This window comes from Rhincodon typus, chromosome 30 (genome assembly GCF_021869965.1).
Source record: "Rhincodon typus isolate 14 chromosome 30, sRhiTyp1.1, whole genome shotgun sequence".
NCBI classification, from domain to species: domain Eukaryota; kingdom Metazoa; phylum Chordata; class Chondrichthyes; order Orectolobiformes; family Rhincodontidae; genus Rhincodon; species Rhincodon typus.
This window is the reverse complement of record NC_063361.1, coordinates 36,372,953-36,394,089: the sequence shown is the minus strand read 5'-3', so window position 1 is coordinate 36,394,089 and position 21,137 is coordinate 36,372,953. Positions and strand designations below refer to the sequence as shown.

At 44.0% G+C, this 21,137-nt stretch overlaps 1 protein-coding gene across 2 annotated transcripts in view; it reads right to left on the bottom strand.

Annotated features, from left to right (window-relative positions):
- Window positions 1-7,253: 7,253 nt before the first annotated feature.
- Window positions 7,254-21,137, bottom strand: part of LOC109923254 (junction plakoglobin-like) — a 70,023-nt gene continuing 56,139 nt past the window's right edge. For both annotated transcript variants that reach the window (XM_048614631.1, XM_048614632.1), the window contains exons 8-15: window positions 20,295-20,633; window positions 19,085-19,240; window positions 18,566-18,685; window positions 17,493-17,643; window positions 14,410-14,531; window positions 11,345-11,381; window positions 10,088-10,269; window positions 7,254-8,486 (exon numbers count right to left, since the gene is read on the bottom strand). In XM_048614631.1, coding sequence (XP_048470588.1) covers window positions 10,112-10,269; window positions 11,345-11,381; window positions 14,410-14,531; window positions 17,493-17,643; window positions 18,566-18,685; window positions 19,085-19,240; window positions 20,295-20,633 — 1,083 coding nt within the window. In that variant the 3' untranslated portion in view covers window positions 7,254-8,486; window positions 10,088-10,111. The remainder of the gene's footprint in view (window positions 8,487-10,087; window positions 10,270-11,344; window positions 11,382-14,409; window positions 14,532-17,492; window positions 17,644-18,565; window positions 18,686-19,084; window positions 19,241-20,294; window positions 20,634-21,137) is intronic.

Below are 21,137 nucleotides of genomic sequence, written 5' to 3'. Positions count from 1 at the left end.
GTCTATTCTGCTATTAATGAGATCATGGCTGATCTGATCATCCTCAATTCCACTTTCCTACCTTTTCCCTATAACGCTGATCCCCTTCCTGATTAAAAATCTATCTCAGTCTTGAATATATTAAATGACCCAGTCTCAACAGCCCTCTCGGAGAAAGAATTCCACAGATTCACTACCGTTAGAGAAAGTATTCCTTCTCATCTCTGTCTTAATTGTGCGACCCCTTTATTCCGAGATGATACCCTCTGTTCCCAGACTGTCCCACAAGGGGAAACAACCTCTCCACATCTCTCCTCTCAAGTCGCCCAAGAATCATCCCTGGTTGCCTTCAATAGACAAATTGCCTTTCTGAATCAGTCGCAGTTGGTTTGATACAACTAGGTATCACATTGGGCCCTTTCAAAGGCCTGTTAAGAGTCAAACAGGGAGTTGGTAAGGAACTGGAGTCACATTATTAAGGCTCAGAAGAGCTGAGGACAGCAGGTCCCTTTCCCTGAAGAAGCTGAAGCTAGTTGGTCAAGTTTCTGTGATGATCAGACAGTTCAGAGGGTCACATTGACTGATCCCAGGCTTTATTACCAGCTTTCTTTGAGAAAACTATATTTTAACTCTCCAATTGCCCAAAGTGGGTCCTGAACCCTATCTCTGTACAAATCAGAGTCCTTATTCCCGACCTTTTCAGGGTTTATTTATGTCTTGCTCTCGGAGATACTGAACAGAAAAGTGGAATCCAGAATGACATTGCCACAGCTGAACAAGGAGAATGCTGCAGGCTCACAGATACATTTTGGTGAGACAGTAAATCAAAGCTCCACAATAAAAATAATGCAGATGCTGGAAATGTGAAAGAAAAGCAGAAATTGCTGGAGAAACTCAGCAGGTCGGGCAGCATCTGTGGAGACAAAAACAGAGTTAACGTTTCAAGTCCAGTGACCCTTCTTGAGAACTCCAATTTCAAACAATGTTGCACTCAAAACTGTTTCCCTCTCCACTGATGCTGCCAGACCTACCGAGTTTCTCCAGCACTTTGTTTTTAAACCAAAGCCCTGCCCGCTCTCAGGTGGATGTAACAAACCCCACTGCATTGCCTTATCACCCACCACTGGGTGCTGCCCCCTCTCCTCACCTCCCAGCTCACTGAACCTTCAATGTCATGTAAGATCATGGGACACAAAGCCCAGTTCCTGGCCCTGGGTCACAACACCTACACAAGTGTGGGAGCAGGTGTGGGGCATCTGACCCATGACTATTGCTGACAGCAGTGGGAGAGTGAGCTGGCTCTCAACAGGGACAACGTGATAATTAGTGTCTGAAGCAGAATGCAGCCTTGACTCTATGCCCTTAGGCAGCAGCTGAGAATGTGTTTCCTTCTTCCTTAAGGACATGTCAGAGTAAGCACACTGCACAGACTGTGTACTGTTCTATTCGGAGAGTCTTAACAATGCTCGCCTTTCTCTGCCTATTGTGGATCTCTGCATGTTTTATTGCTGTTTCTAGTCAGTGCATTGACAATCGTAAGTATTGATTGAGAAATGTGTGTAGGAAGCAGCTTGCAGCCGTGAGATACTGGGAGTTCCTGTGCTGTTCTAACATCTCTGATCTCCCAACGTGCCTCTGCGTACAGCTGTCAGCTTGACTAAGACATCGGAGCTTCCTCTCAGTAACTGCAAGGCTAAGGTAATGCAATTTTACACTCACTGTGACTCAGGAATTGGGCTGTTTATTGGCTTTTTGAGGGAAGGTCAATGGTGAGGTTCAACACAGAGTTGTGGAGAAATGGGCGCAGATATTTTACAGGAAGGGAATTGGAGATTTGCGGGGGGGAGGGGGAGTGATGTTTGCAATGCTGCATGGCCCAGGGGTTGGGCTTTTGGGGAAATGCACAATTGAAGAGTTGGAGGATAGGACCAGCATGTGCTCAGGAAGGGCCATTGGATGGTGCACTGTAACATAAGGGCCAATGGGCAGGATTCAAATCAGGATCCAACTGTAAGAAGGTAATTTAAAAATAAACCACTTCCATAGAATTAGAAAGGAGGAGGAAGGTTTTCCATCTGAGGAGACATTGGAAGGCTCTGCCCCAGAGGAAGAGATGAGACAGTCACAAGGTGAGGAGGGTCACAGAGAATGTAGTAATCACATCAATTGGTGGAGCACGTCCTGTACACAAAATGCAGGATAATCCAACCTGGCCAATTACCACCCCATCAGTCTCCTCGCGATCATCAGTAAAGTGATGGAAGGTGTCAGTAACAGTGCTATCACACAGCAGCTGCTCAGAAATAACCTGCTCAGCGACACCCAGTTTGGGTTCTGCCAGGGCCACTCAGCTCCTGACCTCATTACAGCGTCGGTTCAAACATGGACAAAAGAGCTGAATTCCAGAGGTGAGGCGAGAGCGACAGCCCTTGACATCAAGGCTGCATTCGACTGAGTGTGGCATCAAGGAGCCCTAGCAAAACTGGAATCAATGGGTATCAGGGGGCAAACACTCCGGTGGCTGGAGTCATACCTGACACATAGGAAGATGGTTGCGTTTGTTGGAAGTCAGTCATCTCAGCTCCAGACATCTCTGCAGGAATTCCTCAGGGTAGTGCCCTAGGCCCAACCATCTTCGGCCGCTTCGTCAACGACCTTCCCTCCATCATAAGGTCAGAAGTGGGGACGTTCACCGATGATTGCACAATGTTCAGCACCATTCGTGACTCCTCAGATACTGAAGCAGTCCATGTTCAAATGCAACAAGATCTGCACAATATCCTGGCTTGGGCTGACAAGTGGCAAATGACATTCGCGCCACACAAATGCCAGGCTATGACCATCACCAATAAGAGACAATCTAACCACTTGCCCCTTGACATTCAATAGTGTTACCATCACTGAATCCCCCACTATCAACATCCTGGGGGTTACCATTGACCAGAAACTCAACTGGACCAGTTACACAAGTGTCAGTCACAGAAGAGGAATACTGCAGTGAGTAATTCACCTCCTGACTCCTCAAAGCTTGTCCACCATCTACAAGGCACAAGTCAGGAGTGTGATGGAATACTCCCCATTTGCCTGGACGTGTGCAGCCCCAACAACACTCAAGAAGCTTGACACCACTCAGGATAAAGCAGTCCACTTGATTGGCACGACATCCACAAACATCCACACCCTCCACCACCAACGCTCAGTAGCAGCAGTGTGTACCATCTACAAGATGCACTGCAGAAGTTCACCAAAGATCCTCAGACAGCACCTTCCAAACCCACAACCACTTCCATCTAGAAGGACAAGGGCATCAGACATATGGGAACACCACCACCTCCAAGCCACTCACCATCCTGACTTAGACTCCATTCCTTCACTGTCGCTGGGTCAAAATCCTGGAATTCCCTCCCTAAGGGCATTGTGGGTCAACCTACAGCAGGTGGCCTACAGCAGTTCAAGAAGGCAGCTCACCCCCACCTTCTCAAGGGCAACTAGGATGGGCAAGAAATGCTGACCCAGGCAGCGATGCCCACATCCCACAAATGAATAGAAAAGAAAAGGCTCCTGGGGCCAAATGGCTTACTGCTATCCCTAATTTGTATATTCATATCCAATACCTTCATTATTTTCAGTCCCCAACAAAATAATTCCTGAATGTTCTCGGATTGGATATTGGTATCTGGGAGGTTTCAAGCTGACTCTCTGGTGCCTTCCTCAAGTTTTCTCTCTTCTACCCATCAATGAGCACGTGAGAGAGCTCAACCTTGCAGTCAGTCACACAGCAGGAGGGGGACAGGGGTTACTGAGTGATAGTGAGAGGGAGCTGGATGAACATGATAATTGGCAACAGAAAGCAAATTACAGCTCAGGATTTACGAGTTCCCCTGAAGAAGTTTCCTTGTAAATCAGAATTAACTCTGTTTCCAATGGATAGAGTTGCTGGAATACAGTGCGTAAAACGGCACACCTTACAGCCCCAAGTGTATCTCATTGGTTTCGGCAAGTCATCAGTGAGATAAGCAAGATGGGAAAAGTAACAGCATTTGTCTGACACTTCAGTATCAAAATGTTGTAAATTATTCATTTGACCTTTAAATCTGTAAAATGTAGTTGTAAAGTACCGAGTCATTTCACCATTATACACTTCGATTCTTAACATTTGCCACAAAGGTGTGAATCCTGCAGACAGTAGGTAATATCCATAAGCAATTAGATAAGATTGTGATTTGAGGGGGGGCAGGGGTGGGTGGGTTTGGGTAGTTTGTTATGTATTTGTACTTGGCATGTAGCCCTGGCACTAAGACAAAGCGGTATTTATGACCCATGAGGCTATCTATCTACTTTATAGACACTATATTCATCTTTACAGAACACTGACAGCTGCCAACTGAACACAACACACAAACCATGTGCCAACAGAGCAGTCTAACACTTGCTGGGAAAGACAGAGTCGGATAATTACTGCACAATGGGATGGTTCAGCTGGTGGGACATCAGTTGCCCTCCTAAACAACAGCAGGGATCAGAGACAGATCATTATGCTGCTGCAAAACTGGCAGGAAGGTCAGTTACCAGATGGCAGAGACTCCTGGTAATTACCAAAAAGACCAGAGGGCACATGGGAGTCTCTGAACTCAGGAGGTGACTATTTGACTCAGAGTTTGTTTTGGCTCTAACCCTGCAGTATTTTTTCTTTTATCAATTCTTTTTAAGAGTTTCTTCCCCCACCCCCCTCCCAAAGTGGTCAGCTGCTGTGATCTAGGACAGGATGCACTGAAAGGGTGGTGGAAGGGTTTGGGGAAACTAATGTTCTTTCACTCATCAAGGGATAGGACATACCACTAACACTCAGAGTGAATGGTGTTTCCAAGTCTGACATAGCCTCATTCCTGGAAGGTGTTAGATAAAAGTCAATCCTACACCCATGCTCCTTTATTTAGCCTCAGTACCAGTACATGACTGTGAAAAACATGCATCAAGGGTCAGTCAATGCTCACTTGCTTGGCCGGTCAGTAAAACTGGGTACAAGTGCATCCATGTTCTTCAAGAATGCACCCAGCTGTGATGCCCTCTGCAGTGGAATATGCCAGTAAACACTTCATTGGTATTAACCCCATGATACTGAGCAGAGCCCAGCAGCCCTTCTCCAGCAAGAAGCAATCACCTTTTGGAAAGAGGGGTCAGGCCGAGGGGGTAAACGGAGAGGGAGAGGATAGAGCAAGAGGGAGGAAATTGGGGTCAGGCTGAGGAGGTAGACGGAGAGAGAGAGAGGATAGAGCGAGAGGGAAAGGGTGGATAGTTGGACATGGAGTTCATTCTCATTACTTTCCTGATCATTCGAGGCAACGCTTCAGAGGGAGAGAAAGGTTCACAGCAGCCAATCCTGATAAAACAGTGCATTCAAGCAATACAGAATACAGAGCTCTCTACACAGAACACAAACAGTTTGATTGCTGACTTATTCTCTCACCTCGGGGGCAATTACTGGCAAAGAACTGGAGCATGAACTCTGTACGATTGGCAAAGGGCACTGGGCAATGTCAAGCTTGAAGAGTCAGAAAGTTATTCAATTACTATCGTTCTGGATCTAAATAAATTGCTTCAAATGCAGCACCCAGTTCTGCACTCTGATGTCAAATCAGAGGAAAATAAATTTCTTTGACACTGAGCAAAAGCTAAAGATCAGGAAAAACCTAACTGGGCTCATTGCTTCCCACTTCAACAACTGACAGTGAACAAAAGGTTTCTATACAGCTTCAGATTTCTTTGTTTTATTCATTTGTGGACATCTCTGGCTGGATCAGCATTTACTGCCCATCCCTAGTTGCCCTTGAGAAGATGGTGATGAGCTGCCTTGTTGAACCACTTAATCCATGTGTAGTAGGCAGACCACAATGCCCTTAGGGAGGGAATTCCAGGATTTTGACCCAGCGACAGTGAAGGAACGACGATATATTTCCAAGTCAGGATGGTGAGTGGCTTAGAGGGGAACTTGCAGGAGGCGGTGTTCCTGTGTATCTGTTGCCCAGCTTAACTGAAGCAATGTCAGGGCTCTTTATTGCTGAGCAGCTACAAATTAAAAGGGTGAAAATTATGCTCCTCCCCTTATTACAATAAGAATGTTGCAATGACCAAATGACAGGAGATTTTGATTCTCCCTGGATTTAGCTTTGTTTGGACAGGGCTGATGTAATCATAGAGTCATAGTCAGAGCTGGACAGCACAGAAACAGACCTTTCAGTCCAATTCGTCCATGGCGACCAGATATCCTGAAGAAATCTAGCCCCATTGACCAGCATTTGGGCCATATCCCTCTAAACCCTTCTTATTCATATACTCATCCTGATGCCTTTGAAATGTTGTAATTGTACCTGTCTCCACCACTTCCTCTGGCAGCTCATTCCATACAGAATTTGACTGTTTGTTTATTTTTCTTAGATGAACTCTGATGTCGAGAGATTCTCTAAACTAAACAGCACAGGCAGTCAGCTGTGCAGGTTCACTGCTCCATTTGTCTCACTTCCCACCTGGGTCACTACCTTTATCTCTCTTCCTCCTTTTTTAAAAGTGCTGTTTTGACTTTATCCCCCTTAAACTTTCAAAACAATACAACACCTTATAGAACAGTAATTACTGCTCCTAGAATTTAAGGAAATCAGCTCCAACACTGAAAATACCTCAAAAAATAAGGAGCAACTCTTTACAGCCACAACTTTTTCCAGTCCTCCATCTTGGATTACCCAGAATCCTCACCCCATGATGAAATTATTCATAGAGATACTAATTTATGCCAGTGGGGTGGACTATTTGGGATGGGTCTACTCAATTGTGGACTAATAATGCATTTTTTAAAAGGGGCAGTGGAGATGTGGAACTCAGTCTTCCGAAGGGAGTGGATAGTGGAGCTCCCAACTGTGGAATGATGGACTTTTGATAGGTTCGAATGTCAAAAAACAAGGAGCTGAGGTGGGCAAGTGGAATTCAAGTACAGATTAGCCAAGATTAAAATCGAACAGTGGACAGGTCTGAGGGTCTGAATGGACTGCTTTTGTTCTTACAGAGATCTGCCCGATTGTATCAATATCCTTTGATCAAACATAAATATCTTTCCCCATAGAGACTGGATGGTTGGGTCAGGTCGGGTCGGGTCGGGTCGATAAAGGGGGAAATGTATGTGAGTTATGATCAAATCAAATCCATTGAACCAAAGGAGGTCTTTCCCCTTTTTTTTGTTCCTGTTCTGTGATATTTTTGAAAAAGCAGAAGCCAAGACAATCTGTGGTATATTGTTTTTAATTTGCTTTTTACAAAAACTTACAGGAGTTATCAAAGTTGGTTGATTGAAATCATGCACTGTATGAATGACCTGCATCACCATACAATTTACAAAGGAAAACTGCAATTAGTCCAAAAAGCTGTTTAAAATGGTTACAGCAGAAAACCACACAAAACACCAGCCACCATTAATATAAAGACCAATAAATTGGGATTGACAAAGCATCAATACATACTCTTCCTAACTGCCTCATTTATGCACATCACAGAGGGACTTAGAACCACGGGGTTTACTGCAGATCAAATCCAGACTATCTCAGTTCCCCATCACCAGTCAGATGAACTTTAAAACCAAGCTATAAGTCTCTGCTGACTCCCCAAAATTATACCCTTACTGAAGCTCCTACATACTGGCGAAGACCAAATGGCAGCCCATTGAATGGGCTGGATGCAGAACTACTGAACAGAAGGTGGAGTGAAGGACTCAGAGAGGGAAACAAAGAGACACACTCTCAGCATCACTTTCTGCTCATTAAAAATGAATGAATGCTGGTTCATCCGCTAAATCTACGTTAATTAATTCAACAAAAAAAAACTCTGATCATGACTTATTGATTCACACTCTCCCAGGTGAATAATTCCCTCCCATCTGCAGGCAGTTAAACATCAGCAAGGCAAGTGTAGATTACATACGGAGAATGAAAGTTTCTTTTTGATGCTTTTAGTGGACTCCTTGGGGACTGGCCCAGAACAATTAAAAGCTCACCAGTCACGTGCAAGCAGATATCTTCACAGACACTCGCTCAATTATCTGCACTAACTAGAAAGAGAGGAGATCAAACATTTTATGTAAAGTAACCCTAAATGTTCTAAAGTGAGAATGAAACTGGTTTAAAAATAAAATAATGCTTTGGTAATTTGTAGCTTTCACAGCTGGGAAAAGGGAATTTCCAGGGGAAGATTTTATTTTTCCCTTTGAAGATCACATTCTAGAGAAGCTGATTAAACAGGACAGAAACCTTTAGACAGATTGGAGTTTGCTCACTCAAATCATTCCTGACACCAAATATTTCCTCAATTAGTCCCACACTGAAAGGCTTCAGCTTCGAAATGCTTCCCACAGGCTTTCCTCTGAGTGTTAGGCACTTCTATTCAATATCCAAGTCTCTGCCACACACAAACTCAGTTAAAAGCAGTTTTGCTGATCCCTCTTGAACCTCATCTGCATTTCAAGGCTGTCAAGAGAAAAATTAGAGTCAGAATTAGCAGAACCAAAAATCATTCACTAAAAATAAAAAACCCTTAACCAATCTCCTCAGTAGAGAGGATTCTCAGCTGCTGGTTATTTACTCATCACCTCGGTCATCCTCAAATCCAGCAGCAAAGTGAACCATCATCGCTGTTGCTTATTGTCCATCCATTCACATCCTGATCAAGATCAACATTGCTGCAGCCAGACTTTGTGAAGGGTGAAGTGACCATCACCATGCGATGATGAGAGTGTCTTCAGGCTATTCATCGCAACCATCAAAACCACGAGCAGCCCTGTGCCCCCTTCCCAACCCCAGCACGGTGCTGGTTGTCAGTGAATGGCAATGGAAACACACCAACTCTGAAGGGGATCTCCCTCAATGTCGATCCTCAGACCAGAGGCACAGAAGATCTCAGCTGGTTTGTTGACAAATGTGTTGTATGATGTTAACTGGTGACTGATTGGATAGCCTCAGTGAATCATGGGGGCAAGCCCCAACCCAGAGACCTGAATCCACAGTCTAAGGCAAAACTCTACTAGAGCACTATGGAGGAAACTTTGTACTGTCTGAAACACCACCCTTCTGATGATGCAGTAAAGCACATTATCCAGCTGTGATCCCATGGCCACTAATTCAAAAGGAAGTACTTCCACCCACTCCCACTATCTGCAGGGGCCAATAACCATCCCTCAACCTACAACCAAAAGAACAAATTACCTGGTTACACATAGCACTGCTCTCGGTGGGTTCATGCTGTGTGTAAATTTTCTGCTGTCTCCTCCACATTACAAATAGGACTACATTTTAAAAATACCTCATTGGCTTGGAGTAAAATGCTTTGGGATGATGGGAGACCACAACAGATATGTTAGAGTCTCTTTGTTGTTTCATCCTTTGAGATGAATCTCCCAAATGTCAGCCCCACATTAAAATGATTCAAAGCAACAAACATTTATCATTTAAAATTTAGGAAACTTGATCAGCCAGAGTGGTGCCTAGTCCCACAAATTAAAGATGTTGCTTGGTATGTTTTATTACAGAAAATTTATATTCCCCCAAAATGTAAAGAAGGATTCAACACCATTGACAGGAGACCATTTGACCCATCACATCATTGCCTGCTCTTTGAAAGGAACTATCCAATTGGTCCCACTCTTGTGAAATTTGCAATGGGAGGCAGTGCCCTAGAAGCAGTATCGCTGGACTATTGATCCAGAGGCCCAGTTAATGTTCTGGGGCCTAGGTTCAAATCCAACTATGGCAGAAGGTGGAATTTGAATTCAATAAAGAATCTGGAAATAAGGGTGTAATGATGACCGTGAATCCATTGCCGATTGTCAGGAAAAACCCAGCTAGTTCACTAATGTCCTTTAGGGAAGGAGACTGCGATCCTTACCTACATGTGACTCCAGACCACAGCAATGTGGTTGACTCTCAACTGTCCAAAGGGCAATTAGGAATGGGCAATACATGCTGGCCTAGCCAGGAGATGCCTACATCCCGAGTGAATTTTAAAAAACTGCAAATCAAACCATTTTGACATTTTGCAAAATTACCAGAATTTGACCAGAAGATGGTCCTACCTTGTGGAATGATGCTTGCAAGCTCTAGCATGGATACGAATTCATTGGCTCATCCGACAACATCCCGTGTCTGTCCATTGAGTACAGTCCATCAGAAGCAATCAACTCATGGTCCATTTCCAACTCACCCTCTGGATTTCCATAACGCCGGTCAATTTCATTCTCAGGAGGAGGGAGGAATGCTTTTCAAGCAATTTGCATTTTTAAAAGAAATGCCACAAATGAGTCAGAGTTCATCCAATAACAGTTTATTTGAGGAATGTCATCTCCTCCCATTCCAATGAATGCACTTGACTGCCTCTAACAGCAGAGCTGCTCAGAGTCTGTTCAGGAGTGTATTAATTGGTTCAAGTCTCTGAACCACCTCCAGTCTAGAAAGCTAAAGGCAGAGTGTGACTGGCAGGTTCAGTACAATTGCCAGACTCTCTCAGACTCTGTAGCACATGGTCCCAATAGCGTCTCACGTACAGCAGGGGTGGGGGTGCAGAAACGACACTTACTATCACCCCACTCTAACAAACAGCCCCCAGTCAGACCGCAAGAACAGTGCACATAATAATGTGGAAGTGGAGGAGTTATTGAATGCTGGAGGATCTCAGCAGGCCTAGAAGCATCTGTGAACAGAGAAGCAGAGTTAATGCTGAGTCTGCAATGACTCTTCTTTAGAAGACTGCTTCAGAAGAAAAGAGGCTCTGAAGAAGAAGAGATGTGCCACACTCAAAACATTAACTCTGTTTTTCTCTTCACAGATGCTGCCAGATTAGTTTCTCCGGCATTCCCTGATTCAGATTTCCAGCATCTCCAGTATTTTGCCTTTGAGTTACTAATTGTCAGTCCTAAAACTGATACATATATCCATCTCCATATCCTACACATCTACCTAGATGTGAATGTCTAACTATAGCTATTAAATGGTAAAGTCACCACACCCCTACTGGACCATTGGGCAGCTATCTCATTAGAGACAGATGACTGGCGCTGGTTTAACCTGAGGGTCACCATGCCTCAGGCAAGGGGAGAGGTTGAGATCTCAGGCTGTGCAGGAATTGAACCTGCACTTTTAGCATCACTCTGCATTGCGAACCAGCTGTTCGGCAACTGAGCTAACCAACACCCAGAGATATTAATGCACAAATGAGACATAAATATGAACAAACAAAGACTACGTGCAGAGACTCTCCATTGGGAATCAGGAACCTGGAGCAGTTTAAGTGAGATGCTTCAAAGAACGAATTGACTGCTGGTCCTTACACTTACCATCATGACAGGTATCTGCAACCATCAGCCGCTCAGCCTGGGGAGATTAAAGAGTAAGTGTTAGCAGGGGTCTAGGAAGACCACATACTTGACCACTACTTAATTCCCTCCACACCTTTCTTCTCCATGTTCCCTTCCCTGACCCTCAGCCCGCATACCAAAGGCTACTTTGCTTTAGAGAATCGATCACTTGTTCACATCACTTTGAAGCATTCGGATTGTCTGGTCACAAACAGTTCACATGAGAACAATCATGCCCCATCTACCAACCCCTCCAATACCATCCCCCCACCCTAGTCACCTCTTATCAATCCAGCCATAGAAAGCTCAACTCTCACTACAGTAAGATTCCAGGTTGAGCATGCCCAACAGTTCTTACTGTCTGTGGCTCAGTGAGTCACAGAATCTCCCAACTCAGTCAGGAATGAGTCCCACTCCTCATACATCAGCCCACCAGTCACAGCATTACGGCTGATCTGATTGTGGCTTTAGCTCCACTTTCCTGCACCATCCAGACCCCACCCCCACACCCACCAACTGGCCTCAGTTCCACTGCAGATCCAGAATCTGTAACTCAGCCTCAAACATATTCAATGACCCAACCTCTGCTTCTGAATAAGAGCAAGGGAGCATCGCAGTATCCTGACCGGTATTTCCCTCAAATCAGTAATGAATCTGGTCATTACCACAAAGCTAATGGTGGGATCATGCTGTGCTCAAATTGCCTGCCAAACGTCCTGTGTTGCAACAGCAACCTTGCTTCATTGGCTGTAAAATTCTTTGAGGGGTCAAGATTGTGAATGGCGTTATAGAAATGTATATTCCTTACTAGTTACACGTGGACAAGTATTGCCAGGTTTTAGGATTATCCCCCTCCCTCCCATTCCCCCAAACTAGGAGCTGACAAAAGAAATGGCTTTCAGACCCAGGCACATAGAGTCAGTAGAAAATGTGTGTTAGACAGCAGAGTAGAATTGTGCCCATCATGCTACTCAGTTGACACACTTACTACCCCTCTACACGTTCTCAAAACATTATGACTTGTTTTAAAAAGAGGGATAACTTGCATCTGGTTCCATTGCCCTTTCAGGCAACAGTTTCCATAGAAACAGAAAAAGATTGGGGTGGGGACTGTAGGCGAGTTATCTCACTGAAAGCACTCTGCCAACCATCACAATTATGGCTGATCCTCTATCTCAATGTCACACTCCTGCTTTCTCCATACAGTCTGACACCTTGAACTTTGATAAATCTATTTCTTTCATAGAAATTCAGTGACTTCTCCTCCACACTGGAGTCAGTTTATCACCAGAATGAAGACATTTCGTCTCATCCAGTCTGAAGTGGCCTACCCAACATCCCAAGATGCGAGCTCTTAATCTGCACCTGCTGGTCCTAAATGTATTGCAGGAAACATCATCTCTGCATTTAATCTGTCCTTCATATTAGAACTTCACACGTCAATAAGATCCCCCTCTCTCAGTCTCTCCTCGTACAACAAACCAGCCATCCCAGGAATAAGTCTGGTGAACCTTCACTGAACTCTCTACGGCAAGTTTTTTTTTGCCTTGTCTTGGGTGAGCACAGCAAAAGTACACTCAGTACTCCAGGTGAAGTCTCACCAAGGCCTTGTACAGAGGAAGAAATCCCGACTCCTGAACTTGCAAAGAAAGCCAAACACTTGTGCGCTTCGATCATCTGTGTAAAAGAAACATCTGCTTTCTCAATAACCTTACCTATGTTAGTTGGTTATCAACCCTCCTGCCCCCGAATACAGCTTCTTCTGATTTACACCAAACTTCAATATAACCTGAATATTACTATCAGATCTCCCCTTAGCTATACCTCCTCTTAAGCAGAACGATCCCAGCTCTCCCAGACTACCCACACAGTTAAAGTCCCAGATCCCTAGAACATTCTGGTAAATCTCCTTTACATCCTCTCTAAGGTCTTGGCATCACGTGATGCCCAGAATTGAACACAATACTCTCCAAGCTAAAGACTGGCCAGTTTTTTTTAAAAACAAAGATTTACCATAAGTTACCAGTTTCCTTTTTAAACTGTGTCTTTATTTATAAAGCCAAGGACTGTATCTGCTTATTAACAGCCTCACAGGTGCTTCAGCGAGTTTTCCAAGTCAAAGATTTTGAGCCTACACCATGTCAATACCAACTCTACTCCGTTTTACAAAAATATCACCTCTCACTTATGTTGGGGGGTGATTTTCAAAGGGGCTTGAATTACTGCAACAGATACACAGTTGAACTTTGTTTTCAGATCATTTTAACCAAAAATGTTGATTTAGATAGGTTTGCTTGTCTTTTTTTGTATAATAAACTTCCATTCTTTATTAAAAAGAATCCGCAGGCTCGTGTGAGCTTTGTTTCTGTGACTGATTATCATGTCAGCTAAAGAAAATGCTCTATGACACTGACTTGTGTACTAGTAATATCACTTGGGATCATAACATCCACCTCCTGGCTTTGTTTCTCCATGCCACTGAATTCACCTGGTATTCCCATCATATTTGGAACATTGATTCTAATAACATTTATTTTTCTCCCAGGCTGAAAAAAAAAAAAAAAAACAAACAAACTTTACTCCATCTCCCAGCCAACCACTTATGTACCCAGATACTGCCCTTTTAGAGATTAAACCTTAGAATCCCTACAGAGTGGAAAAAGGCCATTTGGCCCAGAGTCTGCACTGACCCTCTAAAGAGCATCCCGCCCAGACCCACCCACCCCCTTACCATGTAGCCCTGCATTTCCCATGGCTACTAGCATTGTATCTAGCCTACAAATTCCTGGACACTACAGGCAATTTAGCATGGCCAATCCACCTAACCTGCACAATTTTGGACTGTGGGAGGAAACCAGAGCACCCGGAGGAAACCCACACAGACACTGAGAACGTGCAAACTCCACACAGACAGTCATCCATGGCTGGAATCAAACCTGGGGGTCCCTGGTGCCAAGATGCAGTAGTGCTAACCACTGAGCCACCATGACGCCCCTAATCTTGCTAACGTAATATCTGAGAGTGGCACAAGATTGAATACATACGGCATCCCAGGCCTCTGGGTCATTTCGAAACAGAGTGTTGGTCAATTCAACAGACAGTCGCTTCCGGTAATCCTGAGGTTTGTCTTCCGATATCCGGAAGAGCACTGCAGCAGCATAGGTGGCTGCAGAATAGAGAGAGAAAGGTTACTGACCACTGCTCACAAGTGTAAATCTGAAATTCCGAGAGGGAGTGGGAGCACTAAATTAACAACTGCATGAGCATTCCCCAATACAACAGGTCACCACTGACTCATGCAGGTTACAGTATTACGATAGTGATAAAATAGGGACTATTTATTTTCTAATTCCACCATCTGATTTCGATGTTAAGGATATTAATGGACTGACAGATTTAAGGAGGAAAGGTACTGATTGCCTCAACAATCAACTGACCACACAGGTTAGCCAAGTTTCACGAAGCCAACGAGGAATAATCTAAACCATCAGAACTGAAATTTATATTTTTTTCCCCCAAAAGACAAACTGATACGGCCAGTCTGGTGTAAAATTCCCTCATTTCATCTTTGATTTCAGAGTCTCCCTCCAGGATAGCTGCTTGGAGCCAGCTGCATAATCTCACCAGTATACTCAAACAACTTCTGCAACACTGAATGAATCCTGTTTCTTTATTTAACAATTAAATAATTTTCAAAACTTCAGCTTCCTGCAGCTCCTATAAAAAGGGTTTCCTCCAAAAGAAGGATGGAAATATCCCAGATTCAAGACTGATCGTGTGCCACAAAACAATTAATGTTTGCAGACAATTTGCCTAAAAAAGTAAAACAAAAAGACAAGTTGCTGGAAAAGCTGAGCAGGTTTGGCAGCATCTGTGAAGAGAAATCAGAGTTAACGTTTTGGGTCCGGTGACCCTTCTTCAGTCACTGAACTCGAAACATTAACCCTGATTTCTCCTCATAGATGCTGCCAGACCTGCTGAGCTTTTCCAGCAACTTCTGTTTTTGTTTCTCATTTACAGCATCTGCAGTTCTTTAGGTTCTTGTTGCCCAAAGTGAAGATGCAGGCTCATTGTTTTGGGAGGGATGCAATTCTGTACTTGCTCATCATAGAATCGCTACAGTACGGAAACAGGCCATTCGGCCCAACAAGTCAACGCTGCCCCTCTGAACAGCATCCCACCCAGACTCACTCCCCTGATTTCCCATGTCTAACCCACCTAACCTACACATCCCTGGGCACTACGAGCAATTTCCCATGGCCACCTAGCCTGCACATCTTTGGACTGTGGGAGGAAACCAGAGCACCCGGAGCAAGCCCACGCAGACACGGGTAGGATGTGTAAACTCCACACAGACACAGTCGCCTGAGGCTGGAATCGAACCTGGGTCCCTGGAGCTGAGGGGCAGCGGTACTAACCACTGAGCCACTGTGCTGCCCTACTTGTTGAGATCAGATGTACAAGTTGTTTCTTAACTAATAATCACAGCATTTTCTCAATTCAGAGAGTCATACAGCACAGAAACAGACCCTTCGGTCCAACCAGTCCATGCCGAACATAATCCCAAAACTAAACTAGTCCCACCTGCCTGCTCCTGGTCCTTACTACTGCAAACCCTTTCTATTCATGTACTTATCCAAATGTCTTTTAAACGTTGTAACTGTACTTGCATCCACCATCTCCTCATGAAGTTCATTCCACACGAACTACCCTCAATGTAAAAAAGACTGCCCCTCATGTCTTTTTTTAAAATTTCTCTCCTCTCACCTTAAAAATGTGTCCCCAGTCTTGAAATCGCCCACCCTACGGAAAAGACAACCACTATTAACCCTATCTGTACCCTTCATTATTTTATAAGCTTTTAAAAGGTCGTCGCCTCTCAACCTCGTATGCTCCAGTGAAAAAAGTCCCAGCCTATCCAGCCTCTCTTTATAACTCAAACCTTCCATACCCTGCAACATCCTGGTAAATATCTTTTGAACCAGCTTAATAATAATCTCCACTTTTATAATATCCTTCCTACAAGTGGGTGACCAGAACTGGACAATTCTTCATTCAAACATTTATATGTCTATGCAAAATAGTAGCAATTAGATTAGATGAGACTTCTGAGATGAGGGTTCAAATGCCACACAGATTTTACACATGCATGTCTAGTGCTCCACCTAGCAGTGGCACTGGCTACAAATGCAGCCTTAAGTTACATCTGTATAATAACTTTCATATATTGCAGATGTAAGTCATCACCTGCAATTGTCAAGTTTGGAAATAATGAAATACATAATTTGCATTTCGAAAGATTATTTTTGAAAGAGCAGGGGAGATGGGTTTTTGACTGAAGAGTTGGAACCAGGTGGAGACTAGTGTTCTCCCTGGCATCTTAAGAAGAGAAAGTGCCCAGAGACAGAATTGGTGAAAAGGAAAGAAACATTGCAACATTAAGGACTCGAGGAGAACCAAGATATTCCGTGCTGAACGTGGACATCAATTAAATAATCTGCATTCGATGGTTTCAGGGTAAAATCTTACACCTCAAAAACATCAAGGGCTTTTAAGCTCCATATTCCTTTTGTACATGACATAATCCTTCTTTAATTTTGGTCCCATGTGCGTGTACATGCTTGATATTGCATCTTTATCTTTTTATCAGGGTTAGTGGATAATAAAATTGCCCTTTCTTTCATTCAAAGCCTTTAACTGGTTCCAGTAAATACAGCAGACATTAGATAACTATATTTTAAGTGAAAGGAGTAATCTTCATGCTATACCCTATATGATTCCTTTGTTATCCTTCTCCTGTTTTCCTTTGTGTTCTCCCTCACATCTATCTAAATGCTTGGGATTCAGATCTCTTCAGGATTCAGCTGACTTTTGTTTCAGACACCAACTGTCCCCATTTGAAACGTGTTATAGGATTCAATTTTATTCAAGACTTTGATTAGTTCCTTCTGTGATATGACGTGACATTTCAACGTCGAGGAGCCCTGGCTCACTTTTCTTTCTCCTTATTGCTCACAGGTGGGGACCAGACACAGTGCCTCTCCCTCAGTCACCTGGTCTGAGAGACCCCTTTCCCATCCCAGGGCTAGCAGTGGACATTATTAGAGAACATCTATCAGTCACTCACCTATTCCCTCATTCATGGAGTGCAACATTTCAGTGAGGGGTGCTGGGGCTCCCTCTTGATCTATCTCCTCTGCTGCTTCTCGGTCCTGTGCAAGTTCACAGAGAACCCCAGCAGCCACACGCTGGATATTCTCAACTGGAGAGTACAGGAGCTAGAGAAACAAGACAACAGCATGATGAGCAAACCACACAGCAATCTGAATAGAAACATCCTCATTGAGAGATAACAACACATTCAAGATGTAGTTGCATTACTGATAGAAGGAGTCAACAACCCCTCCTGTTACTGGGAAACAGTTTCAGGCACAACCCAATTCTTCCCATGTCGCGTGTTTTCGGAGCTGGGGAAGTGTGGTGTGGGGAAGAGGAGATAGAGTCCTTTCTGTCTTTAAACCAGTGTCCACAGAGCTCCCAGAGTGTGTCACTGGATAACACTTAGCAATAGGTGGAAACACAGGGTTAATCAAATCCTCCAGACATTGCCCAATGTTATACTGCTTTCAAATATTTCCAGAAGTTTATATCATTATCATTGCACCAGTATCCTTGTAACAACACTCAGCTTTACAAGAGATTAATGATTGCTTAAAGACAGCTTGAGAATCACCTACTGACAGTTTGGGGAAAAAGCATTTCACACATAATAGCAAAAAATTGTTTAATATTTTTATTACTAGTCCAATGTTACTAATCTTATCACCACTTGCTGAGAAAGTGATTAAATGCAATAAGAATTAAATGAATTGATTGGATAAAAGGTACTGGTATACACAAAAAGCAATTCTCAAAGAAAAAGATAAACCAATTAACTCTCCTTGTAGGTAACTGTATTTTAATTTTTAATATATTACAAAATGTGGAAACGCATGAATTGCACAATGGAGGTGATTGGGGAGTGGTAGGGCCCCTGAGCACACGTCAGATAGATTTGACTAGCTGTAAATAGTTTCAGGGTGAGAAAAGTTGATATATAAATATAGTAATTGCATTCAAACACAATTCACATTTGGTTTGAACTTGGACTACGGAAGAGCTGAAAAGGAAGGATAGGGCTTTATTTTAACTCAGTTTTACCTGAACAAACAGTGGGATTGTGTTTAGCCGAGTGATGTCAGCACGGTTGTTGGAATCCCGAGCCAGAATGTGTAGTGCTCCAGTGCAGCCTTCAACAATCTCATCCATTCGTACTCCATCCTGACAGATCACAGGTCAGTACAGATGCTGTTAATCCCATGCATGTATTGTGCACACAGTGCATTACTTTGTAATTAACTTACTTCAAACTTTTTTTTTTTAAAATATAAAAATCCCCACCCTTAACAGCATTGACAAATTTGAGGTAAACAGGAAAGTAGCTTCAAGATTCCACCAAAAGCAGCCAATATAATTGTGGGATCCCAAGCAGTCAGCTGCTCGACCAACGGAGGCATCGCTAGATTGTGTCCAATCTTTGCACGCACGTGGCAGAAAATTTAACAGTTGAAAGTTTGACATATACCACAAATATTTTAAGACAGCTGACAGGAGAGCCGCACAAGCAGGTTGAGATAGAGTTGGATGCAAGATGTGCAATCTGGAGTCACATTTATGTACCATGTATTGCTGTTGTCCACCTCCAGAAGCTTGACGCTGTGTTTCATGGTGAGCTTTCACCAGGAGCTGGACAAGTTGAGGAATGACACCACTCTCACGGAGAGGACCATGGTTAGACGGGCACAGTGCCAGGTTACGAACCAGTCCAACAGTGGCCTAGCAACAGAAAGAGACAGAAAATATAAAAATGGCTGAGATAACATCATGCTGAAAGCATGGGGATCAGAGCGACAGCCCCTTCATTTCACTTTGGTCGTAGTTTCAGACTGTCCAAAAGTTGCTCGATCCTCCCCGGTCCTTAACAGACTGAGCTGCTCATGTGGACAGATGCTACGACTGCCTAGTTCCCCACTCCCTCCCCAAGTAGGGAGTGTACAGCTGAGCATAACCTTCAGATTAAGTACATCCTGGATGCATTCAATCACCTGCACATATCACAGCATTGGAAAAAAGCAATTGTTCTTTGAACGAGAGCAAAATTGAGCAACCAGACTGGTTTGAGTTTTCAGAATCAGAATCCCTACAGGGCAAAGAGAGGCCATTCAGCCCATCAAGTTTGCATTGACCCTCTGAAGAGCATCCCACCCAGACCCATGCCCCCCTCACCCTATTCCCTTAAACCCCAGCTCAAGCTTTCACAAGGAAAGCAAGTCATATTCTGCGACAAATTCTTTGCATCATTGTGTAACCACTGTGGTGTTAGAGAGGCATAGTCCCATCCAGACTGCAGCAGCTCAAGGTTGCAGCTCACAGCCACCTTCAAGGGCAATTAGGAATAATGAAGTTATTTGTCCAAGAAGTGACCCTTCCCCAGAGAACAAATTCTGAAACCCAGGACTGGAGTCACATGCAGGCCAAACTCTGTAGGGGCTGTTCCCTTCTCTCAGGGAGATCAACAAATGCAGTTTATCTATAATAATTGTGCAGATTTGTGTCTCGGCCATGTCTCTTGGGGCTAGACCTCTCTAACCACGGCAACTGCATTACAAACCTACTTGGTCACAGAGTACATTCACACCCAAATAAACTGCCTGGGTGGGACAGGCCCCATCGCACTGACAGTGCACTCACATTTCTCACTAACTACCCACCCCACCGACAACCCCAGCCCCACAACAGCCTGGGCACTATGCCACCTTGCCCTCAAATAAGACATTCTGTAGCCCATCTCCTGAAAGCATGGTCACCGTTACACTGATCCCCTATTCACCTTGATCAGTGGCCAGTGGAAGGGCTGATTCAGAAGCCTGATAACTCCAGGGATACCATACTTTAAGCGCACTTTATTCTGGGCAATCTCAGCATCAGGGTGTCGGCTGGTGAGGTGGCGGAGAGCACAGACAGCTGGTTCAGTGATGTCCTCCTTGTCACCCGCTCTCAGTACTGTGTGGACCAGGGCCTCAATGCCTTCCACCTGGCAGACCACCATCTTGTTCCTGGCATTGTTGCAGGTCAGATTCGAAAGAATACCAGTAGCACAGGTCAACACGTTAATGTCATCTGAAGCCAACAGCTGGACCAGTGTGGAGAGAAGAGGATCTAATCCTTCCTGCAGACAAAATAAAACCCTGGATTACCGAATGCACAATTCACATCTTCACAAGCTGTTTCGCCTATCCTTCTCTTGTAAGAGAATCAAAATTAGCCATTAAACAAAATCAGGCCATTCAGTCCACCTAACCTGTGCTGTGTTGCCCATTTCAGTGACCAAGTCTCAGCCTGATTGAGACACTGGGCTGTATGGCCTATTTCTGCCATGTCATGTCCAAAGCACCTTCCTATTTCTAATCGTTTCACAGCCTCAGCAAGTCCCATATGAAAGTATCCCAAGTCATATTTCTGATCTAGAGTACTTCCTGTAGGAGTGAATATTACATTCTAACCACACTCTGCATGTGAATAATTCTTATCAATCAATCCAGTAGGGAAATAACCGTTTTTATATATACAGCATAAAAAAAACAAAAGGACTGCAGATGCTTTAAATCCGGAAACAAAATAGAAATTGCTGGAAAAGCTCAACAGGTCTGGCAGCATCTGTGAAGAAAAAGAA